Source organism: Adiantum capillus-veneris, chromosome 5 (genome assembly GCF_014529385.1).
Source record: "Adiantum capillus-veneris isolate H3 chromosome 5, ASM1452938v2, whole genome shotgun sequence".
In the NCBI taxonomy this organism is placed as follows: Eukaryota; Viridiplantae; Streptophyta; class Polypodiopsida; order Polypodiales; family Pteridaceae; genus Adiantum; species Adiantum capillus-veneris.
In genome coordinates this window covers 116,825,224-116,844,330 of record NC_140935.1, presented here as the reverse complement: position 1 = coordinate 116,844,330, position 19,107 = coordinate 116,825,224, and the positions used below count along the sequence as shown (strand labels likewise).

The following is a 19,107-nucleotide window of genomic DNA, read 5'->3' as shown; positions in this document are numbered from 1 at the left end:
AGTTGTGTACAAGATATTTACAATCACATTTCTTAGAAAAAGGGTAAATGAGAAGTTTTATATTGACTCATTAGACTCTAATGCGGAACAAGTAAAGACACATGTGCATAGAAATGTAAAGAAAATTTTGTTAGTTTTCTTTGATACAATTCTCATGTCTGCATTAGCCAAGGCAATACAAGGGAAAAGTTTGGGGAGACTCTATCATTTCTACATCAAGATTAAAAGTATATGAGCTCAAGACAATAAATAGATAATTTTGATTCTCAATGACACCATCTCTTATTCTGGTCAACCAAACTAGGATTTTTAAAAGAAAAATTCACTTAGCTATGGGATTTCTCATCTATCAAGTATCTATGTAGCTAAACATGAACTTCAACTTTAAGCTATCATTGAGGACAATGAATCTTTTGAAGGGATGGAGAGAGTAGTAAAATTTTCACTCCACAGATGGTCATACACTAACAAGTACTCAAGTTATCAGGAATAGTAGGATCATTTCAATGTCTTTGTATTGAAAACATTTATGATCTTTGCATTGGGGTTGTTAGATTGATTACTAGTTTGTAAGTGTCCTCGATATAGCTAAATAGTTTGTAAATTTTCCAAGGGGAAATAGGAGGCCCAAGTTTGGACAAGAAACCTAGCAAGAAAATCGTAAATTGACCACCATAACTAATTCTTGCCTAGTTTGGCAAGTGTTTTTCACACCAATTTTTTTCCTTTTCTAACTACATCTTTGAAAGTGATCACTGAGGACAATGATCTAGGTTAAGAGAGGGAGAAGGCTAGACATCAAGTAACTTGTAGCATATTACCAATTAACAAGGAGTCAAGAGGAATCAACTAGGGTCTTTGGACAAGGCTTAGATCCTAAAGATAGACCAAGAATAGGTGTTGGGCATTAGAGGTCGTGCTTGTATGCACGACCGGTTAAGTTGGCTGAGAAGTTGCCAAAGAGTATTAGGCATGCCGGGCAATGGGTACCAAGGCCCAAGGCTGAGCTTAGGGGAATACTAGGGGAACACCTCCAAGGGGAAAGTCTCGATTGAGAAGGACCAAATGCAATGTGAATGGGACCTAGAATATACCAAGGGAGGTAAAGCTGAGTGGTACATTATTGAGCATGCCAAAAATCGGTCTTGTCCAAAGGAGTGATGGAGAGCTTGGAAGGGGGCGAGATCTCAAAAGGGCTAATAAGATGAGAAGGAATCAGGGAAGAGTACAGGAGGCCTTCCCCGTCCTCACAAAACTAGCATGCAAGCAACTCTTAATAATACCTTAGAGCTCATAGCCTTTAAATTTGAGGCATAAAAACCTATAACACCTAGGAAAATATAGTTTACAAACTTCAAATATAGTCAATTTCCCTCTAATTTTCCATCTGTTTAGAGAAAATGTATGTTTGAGTACTTTAAATTTTTATGTAGATCTGTGTGTGTGACACACACACACATGCGCGCGCGTGTGCACACACACACTTGGTCACTATATTTGACTATGATTGCTCCATCCCTCACACACACGCACGCACACGCACACGCACACACACACACACACACACACACACACACACACACACACACACTCGGCCACTATACTTGGCTATGATTGCTTCATCCTTCACACACATATGCACACTATATTGGTTTACATTTGTTAAACTAGGACACACTTGTTGGCAAAAACCTTCACCCCAGCTTGACTTAAGGCTTGTTTGTACATAATGCCTATAATGTTTGAGAAGAAGGCTTGGTTGTTCTTTCCCTTGATCTTGAGGGTGATTACCATGTATATTTATCTTGTTCTCTCCTCAATAGGAGAATCTAGCTTGTGCTATGCTTGTTGGAGCCGATGGGTATATTGTCTTAGGATGATTGCTATAAAGCTTTACCTTACACTTTCCTAGATGGTTATAATGTCCTCAACCGATCGTTATATTGTCTTGTGGGTAACTACCATGAGTTGATACCATGCATTTTCCTTTAAGGGTAGATTTGAGCTTATACTAAATGCATCATTGTGCTTATACTAAATCCTCTTGATCATTATTTTGTCGTTTGGGTGTACCTTGTGTTTATACCTTGTAGTTTCCTTATAGGGTGATTCTGAGTGTATCCTAAGTACAACCTCCTGCTTATGTTACTTTAAATTTATCTTTTCTAGTAAGCGAGGGTTGGTGTGATCACTCCCCTAATAATTTAACCCCTAAGGGTACTTAGTAAAACTTGTGTTGGTTCCATTTTTCTTCCCTCTTAGAGAGAATTTGATGCTCATTATGACTCAAATATAGTGGTCAATGCACTCCGTCCTCGTTTCATGGTCCCCCCCCCCCCCTCAGTTCACAAACTTGACATCATAGAGTACCCATCTCCATATGAGGCCTGGTTTGATGGTGGCCTGATGGGTGTGCCAATTTTCTCATACAACTCTAGCCATTTGCATCAACAAAACTTTGCTCTTTGCCCTCTAGGCTGATGACGGGCTGTGATGACATTGCGAGGATTGTCCTTAAGTATGCTGGTTCTGGTCACCACTATTGAATGCAAACACCTACCCGACGGGTTTTCTTGCCACTTTGTAAGTATTGCCCTGTAAAAATCCTATGTCCTGATTTTATTTTTTTACTCCTAGATGGTTAAGGCATTACCTTGAGATGCATATACTTCCTCTCTCAAGCCTATCACTTAAATCTACTTAATTGTGCTTACCTACAAGTACTTATTGAAGTAGATGGGGGTACTCCTATGGCCTAGCTTAGTTAACACTTTCTTTGGAAGGAGGGTGAGGACTGGTCTTACTACCCCTAGATCTTTTAAAGGCGAGGGAATTCAATCCCTCATACTTTGGTTCTCCACAATTTGTATGTCTTGCTTTGAACAGAGAGAAAGAGAGGGAGAAAGAGTATGTGTTTTCAAAAATGGCGAGTTTGAACCGACCAAGTTTGACGACATTTGAATTACCACTCTATATTCAACATGGATTTTCTTGAGGATGCCTATTCTTCATAGGTTACTTTCTAAAACCTTATTCAAGCTTCAGAAATATTGGTTTTTTGGTTCCTAACTTTGGCATAGTTGCTTATATTGATGGTTTACTGATTTTTTTGTGGCTTCTTGAATATCCTGACACCCTAATTTTTAGAGGCTTGTTGGCATGGAATTTTATTTTATTGATTTCTACTTGAGCATTGATGGAGTATGTGATCTAGAACGGTCTACATATGTTTATGATCATCTGGGATAATTTGGTTGTGATTGGCATGTTGCATCCTGATTGGTTACATACATTAAATTATGTGCTTCTTTGGCAGTGGTCTCTACTTAGATTTATGGATTTTTAACAAAAGTGGAGTGCCTTTTGTGTGTGATATGGGATAAGGGTAGTCCAATTCCTAGATAATTATGGTTTTCTCTAGTGCCTCCTTATGACTTTGGACATAGGATGCTTCTGTTATAGAAACTGGTAGATTTTGCACTGGATTTTGTTAAGAGTGCTTGTGACACCTAGCCATGCTATGGTGATTGAATTTTACCTATTGTTACTTTTTGATGGTGTGCTACAATCATTATACATCAACAAGTAGCTTTGGGGCTACTTTTAGAACGTTGTTCTAAAGGTAATGTTTTTGATGGGGAATGTAGTTCCTCTTGATATTGATATTCCTTTGATAATATTTGCTTATTGGAGTCTACTAATGACCAATTTCAGTTATGGCTCTTTGATCCTATCTTTTATATCATTGGTTTGATATGCATGAATTGTAGCACCTTGGATCCTACCACTCATATTGCTCTTGCAAGACTTTGTAGTTGTTGCCTTGCTTGGAAATGATCAGATCTCAATTATCTTGGTTCTCATTTTTCTTGATTAGAATCTCAAAACTCACTAGGTGATTCTTTGAATATGGTTGGCTCCTTCTAATATAAAATGCTCATCTAATAGGTCTTTCTTGTTGTGATAACCAAATAATTAAAGAAAACTCCATTCTTTCTTTTTTTGTGATTGTTGGTAAGCACCTGCACGTGGACTTTCTTGACCAAGTGCTTTGGGATACTTACTTTACCTGGTCTTCTTCGCTTGACATAGAGAGCAGCTTTTGGCTCTGGTTATAATTTCAAATGATGGAAAGGTTACTGAGTTTCAGAGTTAGATTTTCATTGCAAAATTGAAAATCCATTAAGGAACTTTTTGTCTATCCTAAGGGAACCTACTTATAATACTCAGTTTCTTGAATGCTGAGATGTTTTTTCACCTCTTTCTGGCAGTAATGAGGACTTGATCTATTAGTAACGTGATATGAGATTTTTTTTTTTAATGATCTGATGATTCAAATCTTTGATATCTAAATTGAATACTTCAAATTGTACCTATTGTCTCTATGAGAAGAATGAGTTGATTGATATTTGGAAAGACTTTGCTGATCTGACTTGATTTCTTAAAAACCCCAAGTCTAGTTCAATAAATATCTAATCCTACTGGGTTTTGAACAGTAGAGGATGGATGATCTCTATAAACGTACTAACCTTAGTTTTTTTGAAGAAAAAGTACGCAAACAATCTTCTAAAAAGGCACGAAGGAAGCCTAGGATGGTTTTTAGTTTCTAGGAAGAGCATGCTTTGGGCTCTAGTTAAAACTCCCTATAGAGACACTTGTGCATTGTCGCATTAGCAGTTATTGGTAGTAATTACGACCATTAAAAATAACAGTGCACGGTCAATTAGAACTCAGTTTGAGCACTCATAAATAGAGCCCGCTACTTTCATTTTGGGGGTTTGTCACTCTATCGAGTTTATTTTCCTCATGTTTATCTGAAGTCTGAATTTGTTGTTCCATTGTATCTGATTTGACATGTGACTCCGAATCTCCAACCTAGAATAAATGTCAAAGGGACCATCTCATTCCAATCATGTATATTGCATAAACGAAAGCATTGTTCCCATTTTGAGAGTCACTACTCAATTGCATCAGTAGTGTGAGTAGGCAATGAATCATTACCTAGTTATCAATTTTTCATGGAGAAGAATGGAGAAGGAGATCCAAAAATCCTATAACCTACACAAGCTTCTGATACTCCCCCACATGTGGATTGCTCCACTCTGCTGGTAGTCCATTGTAGGAGGCTCTAACACCAAGTATGAGGAGTAGCAATCCTTGCTATCTCATTTGACCTCTCTCTCTCTCTCTCTCTCTCTCTCTCTCTCTCTCTCTCTCTCTCTCTCTCTCTCTCTCTCGTAATGATGATATGTTACCTCCATCAAAAGCAAATACATAGGATTTTTTACATGTGCCCTATAGTTTGCTCAATATTTATTTTAACAAAATACTCTTAAGGCATGTCGAATGATTCTCCCTTACCTAATCTCAAGGCCATTTCACATTTTTGACCTCCTTGGGTGGATTAACCCATGACCTGGTCTTAGACTAAGGTCCCTTGCCCATACATGCCAATTCACGTGTTTTCTTGACCAACTTCGTCAACCTTTCATTCAAAAGAAACTCACTAGGTTGTCTCGACCACTTTGGTTATTCATCAAACTAGGACCACGGTCTTATTGTTTAACATAGTAGTTTAGCTAAAAGGAAAGCATGCTTTGTGTTGTAAATGGGTATCTAAGTTGAGGATCACATCGAATGATGGGAAGCCAAAGTACAAGGCGAGATTGGTTGCCAATGGATTGAATAAAAATCAATGTATAGATTTTGACAAGGCTTTTTTGCCAACTGTCAAAAATGACTATTTTGCACCATTATTTCCACTTTCTTAATGACGCTACCACAACCCATAATGCACTATAATGCACAGGAGATCCTAGAGAGCAAAGAAGAAGTATTCAAGAGTCCTTATTGAAGATGAATTTATACAACATACTCATGGAGAAATTTGAAGGTCTCTTGGGCCTTATCAATAGGTTCATCGAGAGTTGTGTACACACATTGTGTACATTGAAGCATAAGTTGATGATAAAGACAAAGTTGTTGTCCTATTGAGTCACAGTTCTAAAAGAGAAAAATCCAAGTACAATGTTGGAGGATGTCATCAGCTCCTTTTCCTCCTTGTTCACAAGGGAGCTTGTCTTGTTGCTAGGCTCTAGGCAGTGTTTGGGAAAAATCATTTTCACAAACATTCAAAAATCCCTCCAAGACAAATCTAAACCGGAAATTTTACAATACTAGCCAGCATTTTTGCAAAATTACACTATTTTCCATGTATTTTAAGCAGAATTTTCTCCTTCTTGCCCTCCCCTCAACCAACTACTTTGATTTTGCAACCGGCTCAATGCTAAGCTGAGGCACACTTTTCCCGAACACTGGCTCTAGCTCTTGTTCAAGGGGAGGTCTATGATATAAGCAACTTGTCTGGAGTCTCTTGACATTATCCTTATCATTTTTTGTCCTAACCCACTCCTAGGCTTAAAGATAATCGGCTTGTCATTGTCTCTTGACATTATCCTTCTCATTTTTTTGTCCTGACCTACCCCTAGTCTTAAGGGAGGATTGTTAATTTATTAGCATAAGCATAGTGCTAGTGGCCGTTCCTTTTATCCCATGGAATGATATGGTCATGACCCATATTTGTCTAAGGTCAATCCATATTAATTAAATTTGTGTGAGCCCTAAATTAGCCCTTGGCTTAATGGGTCAAATTTGTGCCCAACTTGTATTAATCTAATTGAGAAATATCACGTACCTCAAATCTCTCTTTCAATCGATAATAGTCTTAGCTTTTTCATATTTCGTGGCTCTTTGCTTGATGCATATGTCTAGGTGATCATCAAGGCCTAATAATGAATGGCTCATTGGTGATGCTTCCGGAGTCCATAATCTCTTGCAATTGCACCACAAATGTGTTTGTCGGAGAAGATGCTTCTTCTAATGCCACTAGTTATCAAACTTGGGTCTTTAGGCTCATGCACATCCACCTTAAACACTAGGTCATGAATCACAATCCTTTCGGAGCCGACTCCCTTGTTTTGTTAGAGTAGAGCCGACAAAAGAGAAGAATAAGTGTCCCATCCCACTCAGTGCGTATAGCACTTGTAGTGCCTATTTGGACCTACCCTCATGCGATAGAAGCGCTACAAAAACCTAGAAAACATGGGTTTTTAGAGTGCAACCTACTTGTACAGCTAGTCTCCGCACTTTACTAGTGACGAGTTTTCCTGAATGGAGCTACAGGATGTGAACTTCTACCACGGTTGTAGCGGGTGATCAATAAATCTGCAAATACCACGGCCCACAACTACTTGGTGGAACGCTTGCTCAGATTGCAAGGGAGGACGCCCGCACTCAAACGCCTTCAAAACCAAGTCTATTCACACTGTCTGTGGAATCCTTATAATTAAAAGGTGGCAAAGCAGAGGCAACGAGGGATGTATGGCAACGAAAGATGTAGGCTAAACACAAGTTAGTCTGATACCCCAGCTTCATAAGTTATAGGTAGAACTATGAAACTCTTGTTTTTTGGACGGACCTGGTCTGTCTGCTGAGCTTGCAGCCAGGCAGTTTTTGGGAGGAGGGGAGACCCGGGACTCGAGAGGGAGGGGTGTTGTTCGAATCTCTCTCTCTCTCTCTCTCTCTCTCTCTCTCTCTCTTTTCCTCTTCAATGGCCGTCTCTGTGCTCTTGGCTCTCGTGGGCTTTGCAGTGCTAGCCCTCTCAGCTTATGCAGCCTCTCCTTCGACCCAGCACCTGACATACACCCCTCATCACCTGCTCTCAGAATCCAAGCTCTGGAGCTTGTTTGAAGCTTGGAATACCAAGCATGGCAAGCACTATGGCTCCTCCCACGCCCATGAAAAGCAGCATAGGTTCCAAATCTTCAGAGACAACCTCATGCTCATCGATGCGCACAATCACAACGACAACCCTTCATTCATGCTCGGCCTCAATCGCTTTGCAGATCTCACCCATGAGGAGTTCATGCAGAGCCGTCGACTTGGCCTCAAACATGCTTACCGCAAAATGGGCTTCATCAGAAGGCTATCACTGGCAGCCCGCCGCCACAGCAAGGCAGGTCGACAACCTGATAATGGTGACATGACCCAGGTTCCTGATTCGGTGGATTGGAGAGCGCTCGGCGCTGTCACTGAGGTCAAAGATCAGGGCATGTGCGGTATGCTACTGCTTTCTTCACACCTATATGTCGTCATTGTTTCCTGGCTTCCATGCATGCATGCATGCATGCAGATAGATTATGGTCCATATATGGATGCATGTGTATGTAAAAATACACCTTATACAACCAGGATTCATGCATAAGTGAAGGCGTGCATGCATGCTTATCCTAAGGGAAGTTTTTGTCTATCCTAAGGGAACCTACTTATAATACTCAGTTTCTTGAATGCTGAGATGTTTTTTCACCTCTTTCTGGCAGTAATGAGGACTTGATCTATTAGTAACGTGATATGAGATTTTTTTTTTTAATGATCTGATGATTCAAATCTTTGATATCTAAATTGAATACTTCAAAATGTACCTATTGTCTCTATGAGAAGAATGAGTTGATTGATATTTGGAAAGACTTTGCTGATCTGACTTGATTTCTTAAAAACCCCAAGTCTAGTTCAATAAATATCTAATCCTACTGGGTTTTGAACAGTAGAGGATGGATGATCTCTATAAACGTACTAACCTTAGTTTTTTTGAAGAAAAAGTACGCAAACAATCTTCTAAAAAGGCACGAAGGAAGCCTAGGATGGTTTTTAGTTTCTAGGAAGAGCATGCTTTGGGCTCTAGTTAAAACTTGTATATTGCATAAAGGATGACACTAATTCCTTTAAGTATTGTGTACACTTTTACATATCCTAAGTTGGACACTATGCATTGGTTTTTAATTTGCTCAAAATATAATCTGAAAGTAATCTACATTAAGTAGTAAATTGTAGAGATTATTATAATGATCAGAAGGACATTACTCTGTGAGTATAGTTAGGTACTTCAAAAACTAATAAAAAAATATTTGTTGTCAATTGTGTCAAACCTTGAAGTAAGGAAAGGATGGGTTTATATAAGCTTAAAGAATAGGATCATTATTTTTTTGCACATATAGGATTGTAGCTAGTCTAATAGTTGTTAAGTTTGACATGGACAACAACTACTAGTCTAACAAAATCTATTGACTTGTCTATATGGATACAGGTGAGAAGTCTATCTTTGCTTTAAAACATTTAGCGTTGTTGCAGTCCGGCTCTAAAGAGCCCTACTGATTCAACCTGAATGGCCTCCACAACTCTATTACTTTAGTATAGAATCATTGGAATGATGCCTCATTCTTATTATATTGTAAAAAAATGAATCTAAGGCTAAGTCATTTTGTACAAATCATTGTCCAGCTATCTAAATCTAGTTGTCTTTTGAATGTTACGTTCTTTTGTGTATATGTATTAAGTTTAATACAGCTTCCAACTATCTAAATCCAGTTGTCTTTTGAATGTTACGTTCTTTTGTGTATATGTATTAAGTTTACAGCGCACACACACGAGCGCGTGCGTGCGTGCGCGCGCGCGCACACACACACACACACACACACACACAAACCCCAATGTTAAAAAAAAACCTAGGTTTAGTGTAATCTCATCTACAGTTGAAAAACTTACTATACAAACCTTCAAATATAGCCAATTCATCTCTAAATCTTTCCATGTGTAGGTTTTTCAAGCACTTTTTAAAAAAAAGTTTGAGAACTAACATTCTCCATGTGTAGGTTTTCCAAGCTTTTAGAGAAGATTCTCTCTCAAGCTATGCTTGGGATTGAAGGTCTTTTGGGATAATTCCTCTCTCTCTCTCTCTCTCTCTCTCTCGTGTGTGCACACACAAACTCAAAATCACTATCCTAATCTTCTTTCAATATTTAAGTAAAATCATTGTCAAAGCCATAAATAAAAATAGGGTTTCTTTGAATGTGGAGACTTTTGAGAACAATGATATAGATTTTGATTATGATAGGAGATTACATGTAAGATGAAATAGATGATAATTCATCATTTTGGTCCTTATCTAGATCATATGTGAATGTAATTAAATAAACTTAACCTAGAAAATATATGTAGGATTACATCATGCACACTGTGTCTTCCCTCCCCTTCCCTCTCTCTATGTGTACACAAACATGCAAGAGTGTGTATGTAAATGGATGCAATATTAGGATATTCTACTAATGGTTGTTTTGTGTTTTTAGTGTATTCTTTAAAGTTGGTCCATTTTCATGAAATTAAATTGTTTATTAATTGCATAGTAAGCTACAAATTTTTGACACGCGGCAATAAGATTTGGCTTTGTCTATTGTATTTACCGTTCCTTCTATATGTATGGACAATGTTTGTTTTCTCGTGCTCTTTATGTATCTTTCTATTTACAATTTAGATTTGTCTTTCATATTTAAGGTTCTTTCTATTTGTATGGAGAATGTTTGTTTTTTTATTTCGCTGTATGTATAATAACAACATCTTCTTACTACAACATATGGTTCGTAAGTGCTTGGATATCTATTGTTGGTTTAAAAGTTACACAATTGACCACTTGTCACGTGGTCATTCATTGGCTATGTGCATCATCTGAGCTGCATAAACAATTTTGTTTAAATGAAGAGCGTGGCTTCTCTTAGAACTTTGCCATGTCATTTGGCTATGTGTCTCAGTTTTGGAAACATGCGCACCTTATTTTAGCACTTGGTCATATAGTTTGGTTGTATGTCATCTTAAGTTGTTTATACTCAGGTTCTTTAACAAGCTTCTTTAACAAAGGTGGTTCTCATTTTTGTAATTCTCCATTATATTTGATAGCGTGTGTCTTTGAGAAGATGATTGGATGAACTAGCTCTTCTTTATTCTTGTCCTAGTCTATGCCATAGATATGTACTTATTTATTTCTCAAGTGATTCTGATTTGTGTTCTTGAGATCCTTTGTACAAAGTTTGAACATAAAAGATTCATTTTGAGAAAGAGAAGTATCTTTGATATGCATGACAATCACCATATGAGTATGACTCAACGCGCTGAATAGGTATAAAAACATCATAAGGTATGCATATAGTAGGGATACACTCATAATTACTTGGTGTAATGGGATTTTTGAAATTGGTCATCAGTGTCATCAACACATCCTTATCCTTTTTAGGAAGTTCCTAAAGAGTTTGTTTGGTGTGCACTTTCTCTAAGAGAAAAAATTGTGTGTCAATGTGGTGGAGATGCTTGCTTCTCTCTTTCTCAATGCTCTATATCCACACCATGTGGAAGACACTTTGGCATGCTTCTCCATGTTTGGCACGCTTCTCCATATGAAGATCTTTTGCACACTTCTCCATGTTTCCAATAATCAAAGTTCAAAGCACACAATATGTCATCTCTTTCTGTATCTTAAAGGTTAAAGTTGATTTTTCCATGAGTGCTTTAGATTTTATTTTTTGACCAAAGTCCATCACTTACCTAAAGATTGAACAAAGTACTGATCAAATTGTAGAATAATTGTGATAAAAGCATTCACGTGCATGTTTAGATGAAACCTAACATGGTTATCTCCTATAGCTATGCATGCACCAAAGGCTAGAGATTATGAATGAAAAAAGTAACTTGCAAAAAATATGGTTTGAATTGTTAAACTTGTAACACCCTTAATTTTTTCACATCCACAATGATAAGTAGATATTTTCAATCCTTATAAAAATCCATATCACATTACAACACCCTTAATTGTTTCACATCCATAATGATAAGTAAATATTTTCAACCCTTATAAAAAGCCATATCACAGTAGAACAATAATCATTTACTCTATTATTACTAGAGAGAGAAAATTGCTCCAAGAGTGCCATCATATTTGAAATAATCTAGATATACACATTGCAATTCACTATTAAGTTAATGTCAAGTATTTTCACATCTTTTGTATACTATGGTGGATACACATATCATCACCAATGACACTATAATTGGACTACACTGACTTGTTCTACCTACCAGGGTGATGGCACACTTATCCAACCACTTCAGTCACTAATGGTTCACACTAGATTGATGTACTAGTTTACTCTTATGTTGTATCATCTCTTTCATGCATTGTAGACTTCTTATCTTGTATTAGTGAAGAAGAAATAGAAGATTGGTTCAACCTCCATCTGTCTTTGTGTGTGCTTGCAAGAGCTCTCTCTCCCCCTAATACCACACATCCAATGGTGCTTCTTTTTGGAGATTGTACATCTTGGGTTTTGCACACGATTCTTGGCACTTGGGAGAACCTAATGGCACATCTGAAGTCCAAAAGGTTGACCTGCATCAGGTTGCCACCCACAAGAAAATTTCAAAAAAAATTGGTGTCATGTTGCAAGTCTGATAACTCAATTGTGTTCTATATAGTCTCAGTAAGTTGCCTATGAAGTTTGGAGTCAGTCGGAGTTGATTTGCTCGAGGATTTTCATGTGGATAGGTGAGAGGGCAAGAGAGGAGAACCAAAGATTTTAGTAGATAGAGTGCACAGTGAGTGTCAAAGTGGAGTGTGTTGTGTTCAGACAAGAGATTGAAAAACCTCTTGACATGCCTCCATGACCTGGTCAAGTCACTTGCTTCCCAGGATCGACATTTTGTGTTGGTTCCGTATCTTTCAAAGATGTGATAGGTGTTGACCCTTGTGTGCGCCGAGACATTGGTGTCATTGCTAGGGAACAAGTACCTAGACTAGTGAACTTAGTTGAGTCTAACAAAGTTGCCTTAAGTAGACTCTTAGGTTAGATAGGTTAGAAAAGGAGATCACGGTTTTTGTGGTCTTTGTTTTGTGTGTGATTGTAATTAATTTTTTTCTACAAAAGTGTTACACAAATTAGGATCAGTGTTTTAGATAAGGTTGGAGCTTAGTGTAAGAATTCATCAAAGGGTAGAGTGGTAAAGCTTGCACTAGGCAAGAAAAACGTAAGAAAATAGAAAAACAGTTCAGAGTCTAGTTAGGGAGTTGTAGATTAGGCATCTTGAACCTATTTTCCATTGATTTCTTTTGTTTTAGGAGTAGGGTAAGTAAGCAAGTCTGATAAGTGCTCTCAGCATCTCATTGGATCTGGATATCACGAAAAGGATCTTTTGCCACATGTAATAAAAGCTCAAAGAAGGATAATGCATCCAAGCAAGTGAATGATTCTGAGCATGATTTGCACAAACAATAGTGTGTGAGTGCTCAATGATAACCGAAATTCTCAAAAACCTCTTAATCAGCATCTATGAGAGAAAATCACAATCTTCTACTGCAAGTGAAGCTAAAGGACAAAGTTTGTGCATGATACCTCACCAGTTTCATTGACTAGTGTGTTTAAGTACTTATATGAACTTTGGTGCAAATTGACCATGAGAAAGTGAGTTTGGAGCCAAGACTTGACCTTTTATGCCAAAAAAAAGTGTTGAAATAGAGCTTGAGATCATTTCACTTGCCCAATTGAAGTGAAAATTGGCATAGGCACTCTTGAAGAAAGGTAGAACACTTGGGGATTGACCAAAATTTAGAAAAGTGATCAAAAGCGGGAGTTAAGGAGAAAATCACTATTTGTTCCTCAACTTCTGCTAGGAATAGATTTTTTGGCTAAGTTTGGAACCAAGGGTTTGTCTTGAAGTGTGAATCACACTGATAAGGTTGAAAGTTCAATTTGACCTTACTCCACATAGGGAGGGAGAAAATTGTGATTTTCTTCTCAGACCCTAGCTGGTGTTAGGGTCTTGAACCTACTTCCATCCTATGCCTATGTGAATAAACCCTTATGGTGCTACTCTCACACACTCTAGTGGGAAAAAACAGTTTGCATAACTATGTATGTGCCACCTACATGCCCCTACCTTGCACCCAAGACTGCCACCTCCTATGTTATACATGGCTCTTGATGCTACACTCTCGTAGTGCTATATAAGCACACAACTCATTGTACAAACATATGCATCTTATGAATCTACCTATTTTGTGTTCTTTTGTATTTATTTTTCTCACATCAATTGTTATATTATCACATTGATTTAAGGCCCTAATCATGAATGCGATTAATCATCATCAGCCTTAATTCAAGCCTTACAAGTGGTATCACAGCTTTATTGTGAGGCTGATCATAATTATTAGCATCGTCTTTTATTGTAAATATCCTTCTATTGAGGTTTCTCCTTGTACATGCATGTTAGATATTAAATAGCACCTCATAAGCTAAGTGTCATAGTGTGACTACCCTACGCATTCAATGAGTTTATTTTTTGAAAGCTTTTTTTTTTTTAATGGTGAAAGACAAGTGGAGGTGTGCATGGTGAGCTGCTCTTTGCGTCGTTCAACAACCACTTGAAGGAACTCTAAATCAAGCCTTGCCTTCGCATCTGCCAACTTCTCTTCAACTAACTCCGAGCTCCACATCGTAGTCATCATCTCTCGTCACTATATGGCACGGCTCTGGGTCAGAGGGGATCTAGGGCCCAAATTTGAGGACACGAGGCAGCTTTAATCTCAACCGTCGGATCACGCAATGAACTAGGGGTGGGTGAACTAAGGGTGAACTAAGGGTGAACTAGGGGTGGGTAAGCTAGGGGTGGGTGAACTAAGGGTGAACTAGGAACGCCTAAACTAGTGTATGATCATATGCCATGCCAACATGGACAACGACGTGCGCTAGCGTGATGGTAGGGCATTTGTGTGGCAACCGAGACGTCCCCCACCCCGCGAGGCGAGTGAACTAGGGGTGAACTAGGGGCGCCATTTTTGCCCCGAGTTCACCCCTAGTGTACCCCGAGTTCACCCTCAGTTCACTGCGTGATCCGACAATCGAGATCAAAACGACCTCACGCCCCCAAATTTGGGCCCTAGATCCCCCCTGGCTAGAGCCGTGCCATATAGTGACGAGGGTCATCATAGTCAAGTGTCATCAGTTGTCCACTGCCTTGTTGAGGCACTGAATAACCGCCTTACAGTGTTTAGCACTACCCACGCTTCGAACACATGCTACTCGGCTATCTGCCCCTTCAAGACCCCTATCTTGCCGCTACGATACCCACTTTGCCTACACCACAATCGCACATCCATTGACTATCGTGCACACACTGGTCAACACCACCAAGGTACAATGCAACGACACTGCTGCCTTCAGTATCTACACCCATATCAGGTATACCCACTAGTCTATCCAAGCTTCACGTGGCACCATTAACTCTCAGCATTGAGCTCACTGTCCCCAATCGGAATCCTGCTCTGCGTTAATAGAATTTTCACTACACCTGAGTCATCAACCACTTGCCTCAGCATTTTCCTTGCCGCCTCTGCAGCCCCCGCGCGTTCAGCCTCCAGTCGCTCGCTTCTCCGACTTGCTTGCAATCGACACATATGTATGCTCAAACCACCATGTATGAAGAACATGTGCATCAACCTCACATTGAAATGTATGTTTAGACCTGTATCTTTGAGGATAATTTCATGAATATGCCAACATATGCAAGAGGACTAGACACTTCCATGACACATGGTAAGACCTTCCTCATGAGCATCAGATTATGCACACATGGATACTCACAACACTTGAAATATATGTGTATTTCTCTCCATTTTTCATGGATATTGTGTCCTTAATAGTTTGGACAAACAACATCAATGAAGAACGGCACGACTACATGATGATAACGTACGAAGCCGACATCGACAATAACGAACGACGGCTACAACATGCGAAACGAGAATCACATTACGCTAAGGATGAACAATATTGAATCCCTACATACTACACTACCACATGCCACTTGCATGATGTATCTGAAAGTGAGCAAAACATGATGTATCCAATTTGAGAGCCATGTTTATGCATCCAAATGTGAACCCATGCATCTACCTAGGAAAGCCTTGTATGAACCATGAACTCTTGAATCCACTGAGACCCAAGCATGATGTATCTTAGGCAATCCTAGGATGAAATCAGGTTTAATGGGGCGATTGTTAGGGTTTTAAATCTACTTCCATCATATGCGCCTATGTGAACAAACCCTTATGGTGCTACTGTCACACACTCTAGTGGGAAGCAACCTTGCACTTTGCATGACTATCTATGTGCCACCTACATGCCACTACCTCTCACCCAAGAGTGCCACCTCTTATGCCATGTATTAGGACATGTGGCTAAACATGTGCTTGATGCTACACTCTCGTAGTGCTATATAAGCACACAACTCATTTGTACAAGTATATGCATCTTATCAATCGACCTATTTTGTGCTATTTTGTATTTGTCTTGCCCACATCAAGTATTATATTATCACATTGATTTAAGGCCCTAATCATGAATGCAACTAACCATCATTCGCCTTAATTCGAGCCTTACAGTTGCATCATGTTTGAAGAGCCCATATTTGTACCAGAGAAAGTCCCCAAGGTAAGCAACCCACTAATAAAGCCTAATCTAGAATTACTCTCTTGTGCATAAGATTTAAGTCAAATCCCATCCAGAAAGTAGACCAAAAGAAGGTCAGAGGACTCATGAGACCATCAAAGGGGTCAAAACTTTGAAATTCTGGGAAGGAGAAGTTGTTTGGACTGAGTAGTGAGACTTTGAGAAAGCTGTAAGGGTAAAGTACCTCAGAGGACCTTACGCAAGAGAAAATCGCGATTTTCTCTCACATAGGACCAAATTTTTCAATCAATTTTGGCTCCCTCTTTTCAAGTGAGACCTGTAGGGCATTACTAAGTCTAGATTATTGTAGTTTTCCATGAAGTCTTGTATTTGACTAAAGTTGTGTGCACATCAATGCCAATTTGTCTTAACTCCATCTGTCTTTGATTTTTTACTAAGCCTTGTACATGAAGGGAGACTGGTGCAAGAGAAGAATTGGAGTATGCGAGAAACCACATGGGAACTAAAGAATGGTGCAAGAGAAGAGTTTGAGTAGGGGAGAAGCCACAAAAAAACTAACGAATTCTAGGTAACATGTCAGGGTTGAAATCATTATTTGTTCATGTTCTTGTGATCAAGATCTTGGTTAACGAGTCAGGTGTCGACCAAGTGAGTAGGTGATCCATGGAAGAGAGTGCCAACCAAGTGAGCCTAGACCCCTAGCATCTGTGCAGGAGGAAGAGGCCTCTGAAACTTCTTTTGAGCTAGCCTTCATTGTACTTATGGCCGAGAAAGCACCCAAAATGAGCCACCTTAGTGAGAGAAAAGGGGAGGGCACTTCACAAAAGCCAAAACTTCCCCTCACTAAACAAATGTACAACCATTACACTAATGGTAAGGGGGCCAAAATCTATGTAGACATCCATCATAAGTGCTATGTTTGAAAGAACTTGGGAAACCTTGAGTTTTGAGAACAAGTTGAGGTTGTTGATTATGAAGACCGATGTATCGATGAGAGAGGGGTTGTCTATCTTAGGATATATTATCTTGATTTTGTTTATGTTATGGGAATGACTAGAACCAAAGATAAAGTTTACAAGGGAATCGTGAGACCTACACTGGAGACTGACCCAGGCGCTAGATTCGCATCCATGAAAGAGCTAAAGAGAGTACTTGTAGATGATCCTACTATGGGATTGTACAAGTTTATGACCAAGGATGAGGATAAGTATCAAATCAGGGAAGATGTGAGTCATATGGAGCTTATCAAAATCAAACAGATGTACATGTATGTCTATGAATTTGAAATAGGGAAATAAACTATTTTGGTGGATAGCAAGGGACATGAATCTATATAAGTATGTGTACATGGCAGACATGCAAAAAGCCAATGGGAAAGGAGGTGGGTTTTCGAGTCATTGAGATTCCTCCCCATGTAGAAAGTATTCGTAGGACAAGATGAGACAAACCAGAAGTTTCAGATCCATGGATGAGAAGGGGTAGTTTGTCAAAACCAAAGCCTGTCAGAGGTGGCTATATCACCGCTACAAGGTCATCCAATCCATACCATATTAAAAGGGCAATGCTAGACGTACATATGAGAGAACGACCAAGAGCTACACCAAGAATGAAAACATCACCATATGAGGAAGCTTTCACAGGTGAGATATTTCACTGAGCCAAGGCGCATGCGTCCTTCCCAAGTTGCAAAATGCATGGCTTTGAAATACAATGGATCAGGTGATCCCCACGCACATTCTTCATCTTTCAAACATGTATTGAGAGCTAAATACATCACAAATTTCCACATCCAATTTGAAGGTTTTTGGTTGACCTTGGAAGACACTGCTCTCACTTGGTTCCAACCTTTTAAACGAGGACTATGAAGATATAGAAGCATTGCTACAGGACTTTGTAGAGGAGTTTTCCATGAGAGGAATTCAACTCAATGCTATGTCACAAATTCATTCCTTCAAGCAAAAAGAGGGCGAGAAAGTTTGAGAAGCCGCTTTAGAATTTTAGCAATACATTGAGAGGTCTCATGCGAGAAACCTCACGAGAGGATCGACAAGTAGTGTTATTCATAGAGGGGCTCAAGAATGAACACCTCACGAAGGATTTGCACTTCAAAAAGTGTATGGCATTGCATGATGTCACAAAAGGACGATGTCTACTTAGTGGACAACAGCCATATCTATGGAGAAGTGTCGAGAATACCATATTAGTGAATTTGAGAATTTCCCAATTCCCACTTTTAACAAGAGGTTAATATTTGACCACATGGTCAAATCTTAGCCAAAGTTTTTAGAGCATGGCTTGAAAGATCTTTTCAAGTACTACCTTATGGAAGGCTTTGGTCTTAAAAAACAGTTTGAGATTTTTCCACATGGGCAAATTTGTCAGGACAATGGTAGGACCAGTCCGGGTCAGGGGCCAGGGCTAAGGGCCAGGACGAACATGCAGTCAAGGGGGTCCCTATATTTAGAAGGCCAAGGGCCTATATAGGGCATGGCTAGGTGGTGATGAGCATGTTAGTTCCCCTGTCCTTTGACTGGTATCAGAGCTCAGGGGGAGGAAGGAGAAGAAGGGTGGGGGGCATGGAAGCACGGTCTCGTGTCTCTTTCTTTTCTCTCTCTCTCTCTCTCTCTCTCTCTCTCTCTCGTCACTTCGAGCTTGCCTGCCATGGCGTGGGCAGGGTCCCTTGGAAGAAGGAAGAGGATAGGGCCGCAGGAGAAGCCCCTTCCATAGGGTCTCAAGCTTGCAAGACCAAGAAGGAGCACGGGTA

At 39.4% G+C, this 19,107-nt stretch overlaps 1 protein-coding gene across 1 annotated transcript; it reads left to right on the top strand.

Moving 5' to 3' along the window:
- The first annotated feature begins 7,112 nt into the window (after nt 1-7,112).
- Nucleotides 7,113-9,358, top strand: LOC147457965 (cysteine protease XCP1-like). Its single transcript, XM_086512727.1, has 2 exons — nt 7,113-8,117; nt 9,143-9,358. Exons 1-2 carry the CDS (start codon nt 7,610-7,612, stop codon nt 9,208-9,210), a joined length of 576 nt encoding a protein of 191 aa, XP_086368853.1. The 5' UTR covers nt 7,113-7,609; the 3' UTR covers nt 9,211-9,358.
- The last annotated feature ends 9,749 nt before the right edge of the window (nt 9,359-19,107 follow it).